The sequence below is a fragment of the Lissotriton vulgaris genome, chromosome 4_1 (assembly GCF_964263255.1).
Source record: "Lissotriton vulgaris chromosome 4_1, aLisVul1.2, whole genome shotgun sequence".
NCBI classification, from domain to species: Eukaryota; Metazoa; Chordata; class Amphibia; order Caudata; family Salamandridae; genus Lissotriton; species Lissotriton vulgaris.
In genome coordinates, this window is record NC_141691.1 from 206,075,557 (window position 1) to 206,092,247 (window position 16,691).

Here is a 16,691-nt window from a genome sequence, read left to right on the forward strand (position 1 = left end):
TTGAATAGGGCTCACATTTGCAAGCGTTTGAGTTATTGGCATTGTAAATGACAATACCTTTTATCTGTGTGTTAATTAGCAAAACAGATAAATAAAAGGAATTGTCATTTACAATGCTAATAGCTTAAACTCTCGCAAATACGAGACCTATTGCATTTCAGATGCTACTTTCTTTTCAATTCTTTATCTTTTCAGTATTTTAGTCATCATCGTGTATTCAAACTGTCTCGTCAGGTTATAGTAATTTAATGCTGCTAGTACTATAAAGTGCACTAAGAGAAATACATTTCCCTGTGACGTGCATTAAAATAAAGGGTTTTTAATGTATTAATTAATTGCGCAGTCGGACCATAGGTTTTATCGACAAGTTGAAATCCATTCATGATACATTAAATACATTTATATTAAAACATTACATTGTTAGAAAATCTCAGGATGCATGATCATTAACAGATTAATCTATGCATTCCTTTCTAATTAGCCACTCAACCTACTGAAATTCAGAGATTGAAATGTTAACTCGAGGATTGGTATAAATTTTATAAATCCTCAGTGTATTATCTCGGTTCTCTCACCCCAATCTGGTTACAAAGGTGCACAATCTACTTTATTCAAGGTCTACAGTTTGTTCTAAAATGGAACAATGAATGTTCTTTAGTCTCCGTACAGAGATTACAACCTGGACAATTAGACTACCTGTCATTAAATGAGACCAACAGTAGGGTGCGCAACCTATTTTAATAAAAAGAGCTCTGATTGCGGCTGGTTTGGTACAAAATCTTCCAATAGGAAATCTGAATTGAATTATAAAGGTTGTCTGTTCCTGTTATAAATACATTACCTTCTAGACATCAGTCGTAAAGTTCTCTTATTTATGTTTTAAATTAATTTAAACACACTTTTTTTGCAAGTATCTGGTTGTCACATGTAGGAGCAGCCTTTTTTTTGTTTTTTTTGTGGCATAGGCTTGTAATTAATTTTAACTTGCCAGCAAACAGTCCAGGCTGGACTTAGGTGTGAAAAAACTAACAATCTGCAATCCCTCTTTCAATGGAGCATAACAACAAATTCGGTAAGACTATGTGAGAAAACTGAGTGAGAACTGTAACTTGGCTGTTGCACTTGAATGCAAGAGCGCAGTGGCTGAAGTGGACTGGCCTATTGCTATCGTGAGTAAAGCAAAATGAGAATGATAGCTGAGCAGACGAATGGATGAAGAGTATTGACCCCAAACCCTTCTATATATATATATATATATATATATATATATATATATATATATATATATATATATATATATATATATATATATATATATATATATGTATATGTGTGTGTGTATATATATGGTACTTTCCTTCCGTTTACGTGATAGATTAAGTTCTCTACGTCTGCTGGCATCCTATTACTATTGAGGTTATGTCTTATGGCCAGTGATGTTGAGCATGTTCATGTTTTCTCACATTAGCGGTTGCTGAACTTCTGGTATTATATCATGCTATTATAGATCTTCAGGCAGTTATAGTACCTTAAAGTGATTCTATTCGTTCTATTGGAATAGGTTATTTAGTATTTCGCCCCTTTTTAGGATTGTTGTAACGCTGTCTGTTATTGATAAATATTGTTTCTTTGTTCTTGAACTTTTCCTCTAATGCTGTACCATTGTTTTTTCTCTGCAACTAATTAATATGGATTGATCCCTGAGGGGGAGAGGCATGAGCCTCAAGGTTTCAACCCTTGGTAAGACTTTTATCCCTGACTTCAGGATCTTTGTTCTTTTACGGGCCAGTTCCTTTTATTATGTATCTGTCTGTAGTTGCTGGTAGGCAACTCTTTTCTTTATGTCTTGACTCTATGGGTTGTTTTCTCATACATTGTAAAGTGTGGTTCCTAGAGGGTTAGACAAATTAATGTTCGAATCTCACGATATTCTGATTCTTTTATCTTAGAATCCCTTTTTAAGATTTTGGATTTTGGATGGTAGATGGTCTCTATTCATAATGCAAGGTCTTGTTCAGACTTTTGTTTTACTAGGTTATCCAGTTTTCTTTTTAGTCTTGATATCTCATTTGTTAAATGGTGGTCTTTTGGGCAACTTGCGTTACCCTGATGGGTTAGCTGCCATTGTTTTTCTATAGACAAGATCCAGCTGTATTCACTTACTGTTATGTCACTGTTACCTGCGGATACTTGTCTCTACTTACTATCTTTTAATATAAAGATTTTTGTGGTGAATACATGGGTTTGTATCATCTTACTCTTATGTCTTAATATATGTACTTTATTGCATATGGGATATTCTAGAGGTCCTTATACATCTCTAGTTTTTTTCTATCTTCTAAAGGTCCTTCTGCATCTCTAGTTCTTTTTTCTATGGAAGGACTGCTTCTATTTCAACAGGGTCTAATGTTGCCTTTGACTTCGCTTTTTATGTAAACATTTGTTTTCTCCATGGAGGATGGATTTTCTCTGATTAGTTTATAGAGCAGTCCTGACCTTCTCTGGTTTACAGGTCTTCGGTGGCAGGTCCAGCTGTTCTGGGTTCACAGGTTTGAACCTGCTGTTCTGACTTGAGTATATAACTAGGTGGTTGTGGTGTAAGTCATATTTCAATGGGTACCGTACCACCTTTCCTTTGATTTTATGCTCTTATAATTTTTGTTTCTGTTTTATGTCCACAGTTATTGTGAGGTGAGAGCTTCTAAAGCTGTTTGATCTTACTGACATGGGTAGATTATTCTGATGGTTCACATGTCTTGCGACTTTATTTGCCTATGATCTCTTCTAAGGGACTTCATATGGTTAGGTATCTTTCTGATCACCTACATTATCATACATTTTCAGTCTATTCTCTTCTTCTGGACTGAGTTAGTCTTACTAAGAGACTTTTCATTGTTACTGCTAGCAGACCCTCCTCGGGGTGGGTATGCCTTTGGTTATTGATTCTAAAGTAAGGAATCTGTGGCTATATGTCTCAATCAGATGAACAAGTTACTTACCTTCAGTAACGCATTATCTGGTAGTGACCGGTTCTACCCGCAGATTCCTTAAATATCCTCCCCGCTCTGCGAACAGGGCCCTGTTTGGTCTCGTTGTTTTATCTTTATCATTTGTAAAACAAAAAGGAAGAAAAGGAGAATCCAGTGATGTGGGACATAGGAATTCTCTTAACTCTCAATATTTTTATTATGATTTTCATATACTGAATTTCTGGACAGGAATTCAATATTTATTGACACATAAGTGTCTTTGGTTTAAGCACACTGTTCATTAGGCAGTTTCAGTCTATGGTTCCACTTTTGTGTAGAAAATAGTTGTGGAAGACACTGACATCAGCGAGGGGTTATATGGAGTCTGTTGACGTCCCAGCCGGTGGACGACGTTGATATGGAGTCGCGTGAAGCTCTCTGCCGGTGTTGTGTAGTTCCTATATATTCCTATACAGAATCTGCGCGTTCGGATAACATAAACTGTGGGTTTGGTGGCAGACTGACTCCGAGCACCCCCACCGAGAATGTTAGCCTGTTTCCATTTGCTAGCTCACAGTGCCACTAGAATCTACTCTTATCGGGGAGAGAATAGTGTCTGGCAACGTTAGAACTTGACAACCCAGATCCCTCAGAAACGTGCAAACAATGTACTACTTTTCTCTCAGTCACTCGTGCTCACTTAGTCGGTCTCAGAGTTGCACAGAAGAAACAGTTGAGCATGTTACAATAAGAATTTATTGCATAGTTTTTCTTATAGTGTAAAATAGATGTGCTGCAACAACCGTTGGACAGTAGCAGTTGTATATGATTAGCAGTACAGTGAATATAAAAGGATAGTACAGTTCTACCATCTTGCAATAATCATGAATACATACATGAATATAAAATTCATGATAAAAGAAAGCGTGTACTACTACGATGCCTATCTAGATGTACCTAAGTGTACCTAGCATGTGAGTAGGTATGAAGCCAAGAATCCCTCTAGGTTTAGACTAACCCCATTACCTGAAGCAAGAGAGTGTGGGACCCCATCGTGGTCTTGAGTTGGACACCCCGCGACGGATGAGTCAGACCAGTATCAGCTAGAGCGTCTGCATGCAGGAACCTCAGCATCTTTGGTCAGTGTGTCAGCCTGGAAGTCTCGGTTCCATCTAGCTAACACGAGCAAGATGTGCTGTGTTTAAATAGAAAGTATCTAGCATTCCTTTGCCCCTTGTTTTTTGTATAAGCCATTGTTGGATTTGAGGATGACATATGGGATGAACCTTGTACATAGATATTATGCAGGTGGTGTAGCCCCTGCCTGGTTTCCAAGAACCCTTATGAATATTCATTCATACTGTGTGATTCTATTGATGAAGTTATAGGACGCTATTGTTCAGGGAACACCCTCCTTCTGCGCCCAGGACTAGAACTAGGTAAAGGTTCAATCCTAAAAGGTTTGTTACAGTCTAGTGAAGGGGAGGTAATGTAGGTGAAGGGGTATGATATTACCCGGGCCTATATTAGGGTACCTAACATAACACAGGCGTGTGGACGTACAATGGAAAAATGTTTCCGGATCCAGTTTTGCGCCTGAGGAGGATACTAAAATAAGGAATGTGTGGCTAGGTCCCATCTCTGCCAGATAATGCATTACCGAAGGTAAGTTACTTGTTTATATGTGTGTGCGTGTGTATATATATATATTATATATATATATTTTTTTTTGTTTGTTTTTTATAAATTGAGGGTGGCGAAGCAGCTAGAACGGTCTTTTGACTTGACCTAGAAATGATTGAGTTGCTATCCTTCATTATGTGATGCTCAATATGTGAGAATGACAGAAGTAGCATTATAGAACTTTTGGAGCAATCTGGCATAAACATGGGATGTGCCTGTAGACATCAACCTCACATTTCTTTCTCCGCTGAATTAGACTGTTATGACTTCTGCATCGAATTAGTGGAGTACAATATTAGATAGCCTATTGGTACATGTGTTATGCACACCTTTCTTTTCATTCACATATTCACATATACATATACATGTCAATATACATGTATGTCTCAGTGAGCTGCAAATAGTTATTTCGTTTTAAGTATCAACAAAATTACTGTGTTAGTGACCTAATGTTGGTCACTTTTCTGTGCTTTTTTAGCTTTTTGTTTTAACGAGCTCTAAGATTTATTCCCAGGAGTAGCTGTTTTGTTTCAAGGTTACAACCATACCTCTCCCACCTGCTTCTCCTTTCTGAGAACTGCAGTATTCCGGCTTATGTGTCATCTCCATTCATTTTCTGCAGGACAACCTCAACGAACTCAAGGACTCTTCGATAAAGGTTTGAGTCTTTTAAATATTTACAAAATAAAACTTGACCACTGTTTTAAAAGGCCACTCTTGAAGTCCACCATAAGAATTTAATGTTCTCCACTTTCCAAAGTTATTGTAGTGCTGTTTGTAAAATTGTTCATCTATGAAAATTGTTTTATATAATTATCACCTCCACCAGTTTATATAGTTGCATTAGATAGCGTCAGAAACCTGTCAGTGCGTTGTTCCTTGTACTTACACCTAAATATGCTTCTGTGTTTAATCAAATCTTCGTCTGGAGTATTCTAAGTATATACCAGCTTAACCTGCCAGCGCAATAATTTTTCAGCCTTTGAATTTTTCTGTTAATATATCATTATCAACAATTCTTTAAACAATGCTTTCATTCAATTATCAAAAGTCACTAAAGCTACAGATATAACCTCCAGTGCAGTTATTTTAATTACCTTATTACCTCAGTGTCTAAATGTTCGTAATCTGTGGTGGCATGAAAAAAACCTCCTTTTGGAGCATTTAATAGTCCAGCTAATAAAATCAGCTTGATGCCCCCATAAGAAAGTGGTGGAAGTTTCCAATTGTGATGGGATACTTGTCGTTTTGCATGAGCAAGAATTAATAATATTTGTGATGACCACTTCTGACTGTCTATTCCTCACCTTGTGAATTCCCACAGGTGCCAAACTGAATCAATTTACTTTTTCCAGCAATTGCTCCTACTCATCAACAACCGGGTTGATGTCAGCCTTGACATGCCGCCGAAGTGGCAGTGCAGAGCCTTCTATTGTTGTCACCACCATACTAATGTTTAAATTGCAGTTATATAGCGCATCTTGCCCATGCTGCTTCCTTTGTTCCCTGCGGTCTTCCTCACAGATCCAGATCTTCATTCCTGATCATTATTGGTTCTTCCACCAACATTATTTTTCCAGTGACAGTGTGCTAGGTTTGTCTCCCTCTAAGACTGCAGGCCTTATACCATACCACAGCTGCCCATAATGGAACTGCATTATTTCGGTCTTCTGTATCTTAGATCAATGCATGATTTGAAGTCATGTACAAATGCTCGCTGATGCACCTAAAACCATCCGGGACCAAGAGGTGAAGTTCTGGTTGCTGAGCATGAGAAAACATGCCGGACATGCCCACCTCTCACTAGACCATTCTCACTCCAAGTCTCTGTTTCATTCCCAGTCTCTTTACTCATTTAAGTCCAAGTTCAAATTTCGAAGCAAACACAAGAATTCATTTGCATCCGGTCCAGGGAGAGTGTTGTTGGCACTTGAAAGGTCTGTCCCTATTATACAGCAGGAGCTGTTCTACCCCAAATCCAGGCCATTCTCGACTCTGCAGCAGGTAGAAGCCATAAAGAAGGCAAAGTAACAATCTTTCTGGACAATGCTAGGTCACCTGGAGTGCCTTTGGACCCCATGGAAATGTTGTGACCCCCCTAGTCAGACTTCCGCCAGGTTGACATTCCCTGTTGCTGACGTGACCCTATTAGGCCTCCTCCCAGCACCTCACAAATGCAGGGGTAGGCTTCCACTCATTTTCTGAAAGTCACACCAGATCCTGCTGGTGACCGTTCTGGATCTGACCCTAACACAAGTATCAAATCTTAAGTCATCAGACCTCATTCAGGGGGAGACACAAAGTAAGCCCAGAACCCCAGTCAAGGAGAGACCAAGGGCAAGCACAGACTATTGGGCCTTAACTTTAGGGGCTAGGATCATTTTCGTACAATGTCATGGATTCCTTCCTTCTGTAGGTCTGCAAAACTGGTCGAAGTACAACCTCATCAGCACTTAACTCTCTGTGGTAGCAACGGTGAGCAATGCCTGACTTCTCAAGGGGGTACCAAGTGTTTTTCATTGGTAAAGAAATGTAGTTCTTTGCACCAGTTAAAACTTAATAATTAACATGTTAGATTCAAAAACTGTACTGGCGTTGGACTACTGCACCTTAAATCGTGGACCCCTCTTTCTTGCTCACAGATGTTCCTCCCTTTTGGTACTCTGTCCCGCCCCCCTTCTCTCTGCATTTGAACTCATGGGCCGATATCAAGGGTCCAATACCGATTACCCCAATTTTAATAATTTGTGCCATCAGTTCAACAAACAATCCTCTTAAAGTTCTAGTCACAATAGATTCCTTGGTGGGGACTTCAGCAAACGTCTTGCTTGCTCCCTTTTCTGGGAGAAGACCTGCTCTTTCGAGGATCCCTACATGTTGGGACAGAGCTACGGCAGGTAGCAGTGGATGCTGCCACCCAGATACTTGACAGGCAGGCGTAGCTCCGGCAAAAGTGCAGGTTCCATTGATAGTATGGACAGTCTCAATGCTCCACAGAGCATGCAGATCTCTCTCTTTATTCCTTTTCTGGCAACCTCCCACACCACTGATAATCAAACAGCTTTCCTTGGACAGTAACTGCTCCGCCTGTAGGGTTGGCAAGCTGCTTTGGTCTTTGCAGGATTGTTGGCTTCTAGGTGCTTAAGCTCAGAAGAACGGCTTATTTGATCCAGGCAAGACTTTACGTGATGTCCCGTCACCTCTGAAAAACTGGCTGTCAGGTAGGCTTCAGCTCTAGTTAAAGAGCAGTTCTTCCTCTGTGTACTCAGCAGAGCAATCCTTCCTTGGTCAAATAGAAATTGAACCTGTGGATTAGGGGCTCACACTTTTATACACTTTTGTACAGTCAAAGCTGATATGGATTCTGTTTTTGCACATTACTCAGGTTGAGGGTGTTTTTTTCTTTTAATTATCACCTCCTGGCACTTTGTGTAGAATCATGCTACTCACAACAAGGATAGTCTGTAGCATCCATAACTGAGATACAAAGAGGTGTGTAATGTCTGCACATGCCTGCCAACAGCCACACTGAACAGTGTGCAGGAGGAGACAAAAGACTGGCTTCAGCCTTATACCTTAGCACTGACCCCAGTCCCCCTTCACCTCCACTACCTACCAAGTGGCAGTGCTACTAGAAGAGTGGTTAGCAGCTCCTAGAAGCAAAAACCGCAATTGAATATCTAAAGGAGCCATTTGTGCTCTATCCGCACTTAATTTTGTGAGTCTTCTCCATCTAAAATTAGGAATATCATCTATACACTTCCACTGTCTAGAAAACAACCTCACCTCCATTTTGTGCACTGAAACAGGCCAGGGATTTCCAAATTGAACCATGCTGCGTTCATGTTGGGCTAACATTCACACACTCTGAGGTATGGCAAGCAAGATCCCGCCCACCCTCCCTGTGGAGTTTTGAAATTCTTTCGTGCAAACAGTTCACAGCAGGCAGCATGCAGCCAGTTACATTTTGCAGGCCGGGCTGGGTGCCACCGTTTGCAAGTGGTGTATTGATTAGTCCTCATGCCTGGCTGCATGGGTTCATTGATCGTTCCAAGCTCTTCGCTCACAAGGCAGTTACAACTTAAGAGCATTTTAAAGAAAGCTGTGCTGCACCTGACCGCCACCCCCAGAAGTGTAGCAAGGAGATGGCAGTATCTGATGGAGACATTTAGCCCCAGGTTCCTATTATTAGAATCCTCCCCAGGTGCCAGACTGGATCCAGAAACAGCAGCACCTCTGCATGTTAATAGAGGACATTGAGCTCCATAACGACGACGTCCTCCAGATGTGACGTCAGCGGAGTCCATATAAGCCCTTCTCCGACTTGCTGACGTCCGTTTCTTTTTTTTCTGCTCTTCCATGCGGATCCGGAGAGCAGTATCTCTGGACTTTATGGCCTATCTCAAAGTTGTTGACGAAACAGTGTACTTTTTCTAGATATTCTCGGGGTCCTGAGGACTACTATGTCAACCTCACACACTCATTCTATTTACATGTAGTGTCTGGACGTGCACCCTGACTCCGAACTGTGTGGCTCATGTCTTCAGCTTTAGTTTTCGGCATTGCAGGAAAGCTGCATGACCATGTAAGTGGAGCGGTGATCGAAAGTTCCTCATGAGTTGCGTCCGCTTCTCCCTTCGAGGACTGCCAAGGATCAGTTGCCTAAGTCCTTCGTGCTTGCTGTCTGCTTATAAGTCATGCCATAGGCCGTCAGCGCCGCGGCCTTCCGCGACTTTACCACATACACGTAGTGTCCCTGATATGCCTCCTATTGCTCTGATTTCAGGATCGGAGAAAGAATCTGTCCCACACCTTCCGGTGTTTTCCAGCGCAGAGGCAACTCTGGCTCAGATGAGGGAATACTGAATTTCTATTCATGCCAATTTTGGTTCTCAGCCTCCCTATGGATCGCGTCTCGGCCCCTAGGGGATCGGTGAAGCCTTAACTGATTCCAAACCAGCGGGACATCCCTAGGCGTCAGTGAAGCCCTCTAAACATGTGATCGAACCTTTATCAGCACCGGTGCACAGTGCTTTGGGGTTCCCACCTGTGATGAGTGATGGATCAGCTGGCCCCAATCGCCCCTACTTTGTGTCTCCACCCCGATGCTAGGTAGGGCTACCTTTCTCTGCTTTCAGAGGAGCCCCCTGCTATTTTCCCCTTGGCACACACAGGTATGTTGGTGTTGTCTGTGATGACACAACTGGCATTCCTCAGCCTCCTCTGGAGCTTCATTGGGTGTCTGACATTGGTGAGGGTTGTGGCCTTGATTTTTCACACACATTAGAGGGCAAGAGGAGGTTTAAGGACCAGCGTAGTTGGACTCTCCACTTAATTAGGAAAACACAAAGAACCCACGGGTCCAAAAGAGGCAGTCAAGAAAGAATGTGAACCACGATATCCAACTAATAAAAGTCAAATGGGAGGATCTCTTTTAAAGGAAGACTCCCCTCACACACCCGGAGGTGTCATGCTTCATTATAGGGGTGCCTCCTTGTATTGGGACCTAGTCGCAGCACGGGCTACAAACTCCTCTCTACGAGGAAAGAGCTCAGGGATGTTTTGTTTAGTGGCACATGGGTTGTCCTAAAAAACATATGTGAGCGTGGGGTGTGTGTAGAAATAGTGCAGTGCTATATAAGTGAGTGAATCTAAAACTGCCTACAGGTATTATTTGTGTATTTTATAAAGCGCGCAGCTACCCCAATGGGGTGTCCCGGCGCTATTGAGCAGACGGCAGTTGGTCCAAAGCGGAGACTTACAAGCAGAAAAGAAAAGTTTTAAGGGATTTGCTGTATTCAAATTCCGACTGAACCATGCGGAGGTGAAGCGGAAGTTTGTTCCAGCGCTGGGTGGCACACACTTCAAAAGTTTTACCTCCAGATCGTGCTTTTTTAAATCTAGGCGTGATTATTAGCAGTTTGGTGTTAGAGCGGAGAACTCTGGAATTACTGTATGGGCGAATAGACTTTATTAAGCTCCCCTGTGACAGATTTAAAAATCTGTGAAGGAGCCTATCAAAACTATAAAGGCTTCATTGGCTAGATCAACATGTTTCAGCCGTAACGATCTATAAAAGTGTCTCTGCTTTCATCAGGATCAGTGAAGTGCAGCTACTGTCAAACAAAAAAATCACCAAATGTGAAAATACAAATAGTCACAACAATGTGTTGATACTAAACCAAGTGGTTGTATGCTCTTTCTGGTCGAACATTGATATCTGTAAAGTAAAAAGACAGAAAGTATTGTGTTGGATATCTGGTCACAAAATTCTTGACATGCAATTGCCTTGATCATATGTGGTTAGGCTGGTAACCTACTAACATTTTTTAGTAGTAGAATGTGGCACTTACCAGTTGGGTATCTATAAGTTACCACAACTGTCCGGTGCTACAATGGGCAAATGGTACAGATGCCAACCTACAAGAGAGGAGGATGGCAATGTAAAAACAGAGCTAAAAAGAAGAAATAGAGACCTCTATCTCTTCGTCATATGTTACAAAAGATGTCAGACTTGCGTATTACGTCAGATTCAAGTGGCCTATGAAGAAAGCCACAGGATCTGGACACAACAAACAAATCAGACAAACAGAGGTGCTGTACTGACCAGAGGTGGATCACCTGAAATATAACGGCAGCGAATAACCCAGAGAGAGGGTTAAAACGAGCAGCAGACAGTATGACTAACGAGCTCAATGGAATCTCTTGTGAAAGTGCGCTAAGACAGAATGATTTTTCCCCCATCCTCTGGCTTGTTTCCTCTTCCTAGCCTTGCTTCATAGGCTAGCTTGACTTTTGCTGAGCTTTTGCAGAGCTGTTGTGGTTCTGGGGCTGCATCTTCCTTCTGGGGAGGTGGCCATTGATCCGTTACTTGGGGTGCGGCATCAGGGCTAGATGAGGACTGTACCTGTGCACCCCTTTAGTGAAGCCCTCTTTGATATTTTGTTGTGCACTTGTGCTAAACCTATTTCAAGGACTTCCATGGACCAGTCTATAGCTCATAGGCATCTTCCTGCCCCTGCATTTTCCAACAGCCTACTTCGTGCAGCTATGTAGTTCAGGCTGCTACAGCCTCCCCCGACTTCGGCGCCATGCCAACGTCCCTCAAGACAGGGATTCTAAAAGTTTAGATGCTCTTGATCAGTACCTCTTTTCTGCCATCAGCTCCGCTTTGCGGTCCCTTAATACCACCTATGTTTTGGACCATTTTTCTCCCATGTTGTGAGATTCAGTCTCGCGCCTTCTCCCTTCCGTCCCTGATGACATTCGAGACACTCTTACTCATCTGATCTAGAATGGCATCAGGTGGATAAATTGCTGATTCGTTGTGACATGGATACCTCAGATTCTGTCAGATGAGCCATGACTCGCTCAGTATCTTTTCGCCTGCGTGCCTGGTTACCCACCTCTGACATTTCTGAGGCTGTTCAGTCTGCCTTGGTGGACATTCCTTTCAATGGTAAATATCTCTTTGGCTCTCAAGCTTACTCCCCTTTACACTGTTTTCGGGATGGTCGGAGTGGAGCGAAATCTTAATCCCTGCTTGCTATACTGTCCTCTTCTTTCCTCCATACTCAGTCTGGCTGGGCATTGTCTCCTTTATTTTCTGTGTGATCCGTTATACAGCAGTCCTGATTGACTTTGTCTCCTCCGAGTGGCATATGGTGTGGTGCTCCTGCCCCGGCAGGTATTTTCCTTTCTTGCTGTCGTACTCTGTCGATGACAGGTTGTGGTACCCGGTTGTTTTTTGAGAAGCATCTTATTTCTTGGCCCTGCTGTGTTTCTACGGCGCTGGCTGCACAGTGTTCTTTTGCATTTTTTCCTCAAGTTCTCTTTGGGTGATTTTCACAATATTGTGTTGATGCACTGTTGCCTTGCTCCCTGTCCTTCAGGGTACTTCGTCTTTATGCCTTGCAGCTATTCCTTCATCTGTGCCTCACACGAAGGAACCTCTTATGGGGGACTCCACATGCTGTGCTTTGGTGCAATGATGAAAGTAGGAAGATTGTGCACAGGGGTCTTATTTCTCCTGTCAACCTTCCTTCCCCACCTCTGTTGCTGTTGAGTGTTTCTCCACACTGATTAGGCGGTTCTTCCTTCCTCCCTATCTGCCGCCCTTCTTTCTTAGCAGACGCAAAGGAAGGACATGGTTCTTGGCATCAGGTTCATTCTCTGGCCGTGACCTGGATGGTGTTCCTTCTTTTCTCTCTTCAGACACTAGACCTTCTGTGCTGGTTCTCACTATACACAGGCAAAACAGGCTCCTGCCCCCTCCCTTCTCTCTTATGTCTTGTGGACTTACCATGTTCATATCTTGGCATGGATAGCCTGCTCTGACATTCCTTTCTCTCTAATCCTCCACATGGCCTGCTTTAATCTGCTTCTGCTCTGCGCAAAGCTACTGTTGCTTTTTAGCTTTGTCGATTTTGTGGTGTTGGAGGCATTTCTATCACACCTCCGATGCCAACCCCAATATTGGTGCTGGCCTGGCTTTTCTTCAGATGTGCCTTCTGCTCCTTTTGTGGTCTATAGCCATTTTTAGGTCGAGCTAGGGAGAGCATGCGCTGTCTGGAAGACATGCTGTAATCCGTATACTGAGTGCAAGCCCGCCTGCTGCTTGCAGTTGGTTCTCTCCTGTGTTGCCCTTCTTTCTTGGCTTCTTATTGGTTGGTGCTCCCGATACATCACTTACGTTTTCTGTGCAGGAGCACCAACCAACTACAGTTTGCTTATACAGTAGGTCTTTGTTTTTGGTTAGAGACTATTTCTTTAAGTTTGTCCTTTAATTTTTTTTTTTATCACTTGTATGTGGGCGGGCGCTGTGCTTTGTGCACGGCGCCCCCTTTCGGGTGTTTTTTTTAATCACTTATGAAGACAGGCATCGCACTTCATTTAAGCAAGGCGCCCGCCTTTATGTATCTTTAATTAAAATACTCTTCCTTGACATCTGGTGACTACACAAACTTTCCCCGATGATTTTCATGTTACCAGCATTTTCAAACAGTATGAATGAAGATGTGAAAATTGTACACAAAAACACAGGCACGTAAATTTGCAAGTGTGCTGTGAATTGGAAAGTAGATTGCAAAATAAATATTTAATGACTGCATTAATATGACGTAGCTCTTCACCTTACCATCGGTTGTTTCAGAGTGCTGAGCTGTATTTTTTTTTTTTGCCTGCAGATTCATATAGAGCGAACTCGACCCGAAGGTATCGTAGCGCTTTACAGGAGCACCACTTAAGTTTGTTACTCAAGGACACAGTTATTTTTGGTAGGCTTGGGGAGATGAATTTATTTGCCCAGAATCACAGGATGTTGAGCCAACACCAAGGCTCAAACCAAGTTCCCCAGCTCTAGAGTCGGCAGCTCTGGCACTTAGGCCGCATCCTGTCAATTGCACACTGCTATGCCGAAGACAGGCCCACCGGAGTAACATCCACTGCTAAATTACCGTTACCTTGCATGCACATTTTCCTCTTTGATTGTCATCTGGCTCGGAGACGTTATGAAAGACTCTAATAAATTAATTATCGCCTGCATTCACAGTGCATCCACATTGCACCTGTGTTTTTGCGCAACTTTTAATAAATATTAACGATATAGTCCACAGAGGAAAGTCTAGAGCAGACATAATATAGAATTAACCGGTTTACTTTGGCTGTAATTTTGTGCAATTTCATCGGCGCATTCTCGGTGCGGTGCCGCTCCTACAGACCTAGTGTCTGACTCCCAATAGGACCTGGAATGCAATACAGTTTAAAGTTTATTTCTTTAGTGGCTGCGGAGCTCCTGATGGGCTTAAAGTTAAAGTGACATCTTGGATAAGCTTTGGGGGTCGGGGTGAGAGCATAACATCAAAAGGAGTAAAAGCTAATCAGTATTAGAAGACTTATTTGTGTATGTTTGTGTATGATTGAAAAAAGTGAGGCCCGTCGTGATTCCACCCTTCTAGATAATCAGTCAATATTATTTATTTATTATTTGATGTTTCATATTTGGTGAAGACCACCTTTTGTCCACATCAACGTGCCTTGCAGTACAACAGCATAAAAGCAGTGGGTGCGGTTTGGTAGCTTTACACTATTTTCAGTGGTTTAGTACAGTCCGGTCAGCTATTCAGCCAGCATTAGCATTCAGCACAGAGTATGATTTCAAATATACATATAATTTGCATTGTAATTGGCAGCAGGGGGGCAGGTAGATGTGGGAGTTTAGTTGGGTAGGGGCTTTTGCACGGGTAGAGTAACCTTACATGTGAGCAGTTTGTATAGTAGAACATAGCTAAAGGCTTCCTCCATGTTTTTAGTCAGTGCAGGGTTTGAGTCTTTTTGATAGTCAGAAGGTTGCCAGCCTTTTAGTTTTCAGCAGTCTTCAGTACTTCCGCTGTGCCCTCATAAATAAAAGGATGCATCCTAGAGCGCATGTCCTTGTGCAACAAAGTGTTTATCTCCTCACTGTCTCTGGCTTTGGTTGGCACAAAGTCTGTCTGTGAAAGGTGAGAACAGTGAAAGGGCTGTTGGTCAAAGTGCTACAAAGTCTTACATTGGATGCACAACTCCATACTACCTCCAAATAAGTATAGACCCTAAACTTTGTTAATTAGAAATGTGATTCTGTAGTGGATTCTTTAACCAAAATGTTTTCTGATTAATGGAGTAATGAAGTCCAACTTATTAATCTTCTTGAGTAAAGTTCATCAGTATTACATATAGACTTCAAGGAATACGTTAACTGTTTTGTGAGTCATTAAAAAGCACTAATTGCAGATCTTTATGTTAAGGGTCATTTTGGATTATTTATCCTAACGGAATTTCATTTGAAAGTGCATACATTTCACTCCCAGAGAAAGGAACGAGTCAGTTGTCGGACATCTGTTAACACCTGAAGAGACTAGGCCAATCTTTTTCAAAGTTAGTCCCTAAACAGGAAGGGTTTATGTTTGTTTTTTTGAAAAGTGACAGACTGCATATGTAAGTATTGCCCCGCCTATCTGGTATATCTTAAACATGTGTACACAACTTAGCTGTCTGCCAAAAGATCGCTTATATAAAATCAGTGGTTGCCTAGAGGCCTTTGCAAACAACTCAAAGGCCCTTATTCATGAAGGGCTTATGCCGCCATTCTGTCACTGTTTGTGATGGGTCTGCGTAAAAAATGTGGCACACTGCGTTATAGTTACAAAGTGACGCATCTAGGCAAATGTGTCACTTTGTGAACCCCTACGCTACATTATTCTTGTGTCAGGTATAATGAATACAAGGTTGGCGTTCCCACGTAAAAAGACTTGTACAAGTGGCACAGTGAAATCTATGAGATTTCACTGCACCACTTCCACGAGTTCACTGCGTCAAATCCTTCACAGCAGGTGTAAGGACTGATGCAGGCCCTTTTACATGGGACTCGTAATGACACATTGTTGGAGTTGTGTCTGTTTTGCGAAACACTCCAGCAATGCGTCATTAGTGTGCAACCAGATACGTCCGGATTCCTGAAATATCTGGTCAATCCTTGCGACATGGAGCCTCGGTGCACTCAAAGTGTTGCAAGCCGGGCGCAATGAAAAGTGTTGCACTGCTGTTTTCATCCAGCGATTCAACACTTTTCCTAAATGAGGCCCACACTGTTGTCTGAACTTTCCCAATAGGCACTGTCTCCAGCTGGCACTGTTGTGCGGTTCATGAGGCATTAAATGCGGGTAAGATCTTATATACTAAAGCTGGAAATACTTTTTAACTATTGTGCGCCCAGGAGTCTGCAGTCCCTTTTCTGTGCTACCTGCTGTAAAAACTCCAATACTTAAAAAGTGGCTATGAAATATTTCCTACTGGAAAAATTCAAAGAATGGACATTTCCTGGCCTTGTATTGTAATTAAGCTCACACATTTCAGGTGACTGCCAACGGTGAAAGGAAAATGGCATACAAATGAATCTTAAGCACAGAAGTCTCCATCCCTGAGTTTCACTGGTACCATATCCATTGCAAATGGAGCGCTGAATAAATGATTGATGCTCTAGTCTGGGAACCTGTTCTGAAG

At 42.2% G+C, this 16,691-nt stretch overlaps 1 protein-coding gene across 2 annotated transcripts in view; it reads left to right on the forward strand.

Moving 5' to 3' along the window:
* THOC2 (THO complex subunit 2) overlaps positions 1-16,691 on the forward strand; it is a 1,289,207-nt gene that overhangs the window by 1,035,227 nt on the left and 237,289 nt on the right. For both annotated transcript variants that reach the window (XM_086918507.1, XM_086918508.1), the window contains exon 32: positions 5,275-5,310. In XM_086918507.1, the coding sequence (XP_086774633.1) occupies positions 5,275-5,310 (36 nt within the window). The remainder of the gene's footprint in view (positions 1-5,274; positions 5,311-16,691) is intronic.